Raw genomic sequence first — 4,945 nt, 5'->3', positions numbered from 1 at the left:
CGGCACGGGCTGGCCATCGCCTCGCACAGCGTGTGCCTGACCCGGCTCCTGATGGCGGCCGCTTTCCCGGTGTGTTACCCGCTGGGCCGCCTGCTGGACTGGGCGCTGCGCCAGGAGATCAGCACTTTCTACACGAGGGAAAAGCTGCTGGAGACGCTGCGGGCCGCGGACCCCTACAACGACCTGGTGAAAGAGGAGCTCAACATCATTCAGGGCGCCCTGGAGCTGCGCACCAAGGTGGTGGAGGAGGTGCTGACCCCGCTGGGCGATTGCTTCATGCTGCGCTCCGACGCCGTGCTGGACTTCTCCACGGTGTCCGAGATCCTGCGCAGCGGCTACACTCGCATCCCCGTGTACGAGGGCGATCAGCGGCACAACATTGTGGACATTCTGTTTGTCAAGGACTTGGCCTTCGTGGACCCCGATGACTGCACCCCACTCCTCACTGTCACCCGCTTCTACAACCGGCCCCTGCACTGCGTCTTCAATGATACTCGGCTGGACACGGTGCTGGAGGAGTTTAAGAAGGGTGAGCAATGGTCTATCTCCTTTCTCAACTCCTACCACCTTCAGAAGTACTACCCTTTCATAAACATGAGGCTTCAGGCACCCACAGCACTTCTTCAGCGGTTCCAAAAGCTCAAGGGAGACCCCACCTCATGACACACGGGCCCTTCTCATTTCATTTCTCCCTACCTTCCGTGCAGATGACTGAGCTCCAAGTCTCTTCTCCTTGGCTTGGCTCACAAGATGCCCCATACTTCTCATTCATCTCATTCCAGTATTTTTTCAGGGCCTATCATTTGCCAGGTATTGTGCAGGATGGACTTTGGAAATAGTCCTTGGAGGTCATTGCTTATAGCCTCCCACTCATTCCTAGAGGAACCTTTACCAGTTCCCCTAGCAAGCAGCCTTTGTTTTAAACTCCTCCCAGGGCTGGGAGCTCACTATTTCCAGGGCAAACTCAATCCACTGCTGGACAGCTCCGCTGCTGACAGTGTCTTGCATTGGACTACAAATTTATTTCTCCTAAGCTGCTCTCTGGGTCCTAGTTATAGCCTTTGAATCACATAGAGTAAACCCCAAACACCTTAGACATTCTTCCCCCCTATTGAATTTTCCATCAGCTACTCACTCCGCATATCAAGTACCCACGTTGGAAATTAAAAATTGAGTAGGGCAATGAGGTCCTTGTACTTCTTGGAACTGTGGTTCCATGAGGTAGGATAGATCTGGACCTGAGGAAATAGTCTGGTAAAGGGAACCACTAGAAAACTTGCATAACGACATGAAAAGAAAACTTGTATGTTTACTTCAGAGTAGTCACCCCCACTCCTTAATGTCATGCTTATAACATGTTCACTGCATGTCTGGAGTTGGTCTTTGGTAACTGCCTTTTGGGGTTGAGTACAAATCACCCAAGAAACATCAGCCTGGGTACTTTGGTGCCAATCGTCTTGGCATTCCACAGTTTTGCTGCTCCTCCTAATTAGCTAGAGTTGACCCAGAAGGACCCTTTCTTGTTTTTCAAAATCAAATCCACCTTCAAGAGTCACCACTGAGAACATTCAGAAGATTATCTCACAGACCCTGAAAGCAATTCCAGAAATGATTTGAGAACAGTGACATAGTTAGAAAAAGGTAGAACCTTCTAGATCAGTGGGTCTCAACCTGTGGGTCGCGACCCCTTTGGCGGTCGAACGACCCTTTCACAGGAGTTGCCTAAGACCATCCTGCATATCAGATATTTACATTACGATTCATAACAGTAGCAACATTACAGTTATGAAGTAGCAACGAAAATAATTTTATGGTTGGGTCACAACATGAGGAACTGTATTTAAAGGGCCAGAAGGTTGAGAACCACTGTTCTAGATTCTAGAATGACTGTTTTGAAGGAGGCACTCATCTATACATATGAGTTGGCATGTTTATTACAAACTAAGCTAAAAAAAAAAATAATTCCCTGACTTTAGAATCAGGTTTCAAATGTAGCTTCCCTGTGACTAGCAGGAATCTCATTTGACTGTGTGTGTTTTAATTTGTTTGTCAAAAATTCAGTTTCATTGCCTTATCATCACAGATACTCTCTAGCACTTTGCATAGAGAGGTACCTGGGGTCTTCCTTCTGCTACCAAGGGGAAAAGAAGTCAAAAAGCTGTTTACTTTGTGTTGGTATCGTGAGAAGGGAGGAAGTGTGTGTGTATGTTTGTGTGTGTGTGTGTGTGTGTGTGTGTAGCAGCTGTTTTAGCCCAATTTAGGCTACTGTCTCACCTTCTTCTGTCTGTCTCCCCCCAGTTTTTTCATAATTCATTCCCACTGCACTCTGGGGTTCATCCATCCACTCAGAATTATTCTTCCACTTTGTGTGCCCTACAAAAGGGAGTGTGGATCTGGGCATAAAAGCTGTGAAAACCTGTATAAGTTTGTTAAGGATGTCATAACAAAATACCACACACTGGGGGGCTTAACAGAAATTTATTTTCTCACAGTTCTGGATGCTGGTAATCTAAGATCAAGGCTTGGTTTCCTCTGAGGCCTCTCTGCTTGGCTTGCAGATGGCCACCTTCTCACTGTGTTCTTATCCTTGGAGTCTCTCTCTGTGTTCTAATCTCTTTTTATAAGGATACCAGGCAGATTGTATTAGTACTCAGCCTATCAGCCTCAGTTTAACTTAGCCACTTCTTACATGTAATACTTAGGATAGAGTGCAGTTTAAGAGTGTCCCATTGTCATGTGCTTCAAGAAGACATTTTTAATGAAACTCCTGTGAACTTATTGACTCATTTATTTAGTATTTATTGAGTATCTACGTAGTGTTAAGCAATAGGGGAGACAGTAAGACTGCCCTCAGAAAGTTAGTCTACAAGGGCATGCAGTGTTAGAATGAGGACAGTCTTCAGAAGCAGGAATTGTGTCTTACGAACCTGCATATCCCTGGCACCTTGCACAGTGTCTTGCACAGTGTAGACTACTCAAAAAAGTTGCTATTGATCTGAAATGAGTCCTGTTGCGGGATTTCTACATCTGGTCTGAAAAGGGCTTGTTAGTGTTCTAGCAGTTAGTTTGCAAATTAGGTAGATCACAGAAGAGAAGCAGGCCATTACAGTGAACACCGCGCCAAGGAAGAAATGTCCACGTCCCTTCAGAGCCTTGCTCTTTCCTCAAAGTGTGGCCCATAAACCAGCAGCATGGACCTAGCCTGGGAGCTTCTGGAAAGTCAGAATTACATGCCCCACTCTAAATCCACAGCATAAAAGCCTGCATTTTAACGAGCCCTCAGCGGACTCATGTGTACATTAAAGTTTGAGAAGCATTGCCTTTGGAGAACCCTTATTAATGGTGATTGATAGATTTACTTAGGATAGACTAAATACAAGGAATAATTGTCAAGGTGGGTGTTCTGTGGCTCCAAGCTATAGAATACAGTGCTAATTTCTACAAGAGTGATGTTTGCACCATAGGTTAGGAGAGGAAAGCCGAGTTGGACTACTCTCTTTTTTTGAGTTTTAAAAATAACTTTTTAAGTCAGTCGTAAAAACCCTTCCATTTCCCTCACTTCTTGGCATCTCAAGTTACTTCACTACCTACACAAACCCCTTAGGAGATAGGAGAGGAAAATGATAATATTTTAATAGGAGCAACAGTTACCATTAATTGAGCGACAACTCTGCCAGGCACCATGCCAAGCCCTTTACATACTCAGAACAACCCTCCAGGGTTGGTATTATTAACTCCATTTTACAGATGAAGAAACTAAAGCTCAGGTTAATTATATGACTTGTTCAATTTCCCATAGCTAATAACTGACTGGACTGTGATTTGAACTCGGTCTATAGGGCCCCACAGCCTATTCTATGTCCCACTACCATCCCAGAACTCCTGCCCCCACAGGGTTCAAAGCGGCCATTTTAGCTCTGACTTGTTGCCTATGGCTGATTCACCTCTAGTTTCTGCAGGTGAGAAATGTAGCTTTTATAATAATTATTATTATTAACATGCATATTGCATTTGACAAAACATTTCTACCTACCTTTTCTTCTGTGATCTTAAAACAACTCTGCAGTTGTAACTGAGAACCCTAAAACGGCCTATGATCATCACTCAGCTTTTATACTCCGAGGCCCATATGCAAATCCAGTTCAGATGACTCTTTTTTTTTTATTGTTTAAGGTATTACCAATAGCAGTACATATGTCTCCCTCTTTCCCCCCATTGACCTCCTCCCCACAGAGCCTCCACTACCCTCCTCAGATGACTCTTTCTTATTCATATGGGATTTTACCTCTATAGTTCTGATGATCTGAAATGAGGTCTTTAGAAAATGGAGAAAGGGAAAATGGTCTTTCCAGCTAGCATGCTAGCTTTACAAAAGGGAACAATATTTCTCCCCAGTGGACTGTGAGTTCCTTGAGGTCAGAGAATGACTCTTATTTACTTTGTATTCTCAGGATAAGCACGGCAGTCACCATGGCTAGGGGATGAATACACATTTATTGAATAAGTGGTTTTAAATAGCTGACTTCTATATTGCTGTGTTTGAGTGAGGTAAACCCTGAGTCCAGAAAAATTAGTGTTGTTTGTTCCATTAACCACAACCAATCTTTCCTCTTCCTCTTGCTGGGTTCTTTACCTCAATTACTGGCACCACTGTCCCTCTAGTCTTCCAGGCTTACAAACCTCTCCTTCACCACCCACCTTCATCCTACTAATCACTGTCTTGTCTGCTCCAGCTTCCATAACAAATCATCATACACTGGGTGGCTCAAACAACAGAAATTTATTTTTTTCACAGTTCTGTAGGCTAGAAGTCCAAGATCACAGTTCAAGCTGATTTGTTTTCTGATAAAAGCCTCTTCCTGTTTACAGAGGGCCACCTTCTCACTAGTCCTCACATGACCTTTCCTGAGTGCATGCTCAGGCAGAGAGAGGGAGAGAGAGCAAG

The 4,945-nt window shown here is 44.6% G+C and overlaps 1 protein-coding gene across 1 annotated transcript in view; it reads left to right on the top strand.

The window, feature by feature from the left end:
* Positions 1–6: 6 nt before the first annotated feature.
* Positions 7–4,945, top strand: part of CNNM1 (cyclin and CBS domain divalent metal cation transport mediator 1) — a 50,156-nt gene continuing 45,217 nt past the window's right edge. The window contains exon 1 of the mRNA XM_006756569.2: positions 7–529. Coding sequence (XP_006756632.1) covers positions 52–529 — 478 coding nt within the window. The 5' untranslated portion in view covers positions 7–51. The remainder of the gene's footprint in view (positions 530–4,945) is intronic.

This window comes from Myotis davidii, unplaced genomic scaffold (genome assembly GCF_000327345.1).
Source record: "Myotis davidii unplaced genomic scaffold, ASM32734v1 scaffold332, whole genome shotgun sequence".
In the NCBI taxonomy this organism is placed as follows: Eukaryota; Metazoa; Chordata; class Mammalia; order Chiroptera; family Vespertilionidae; genus Myotis; species Myotis davidii.
The sequence above is the reverse complement of the archived record's forward strand: the minus strand, read 5'-3'. Positions and strand labels throughout refer to the sequence as shown.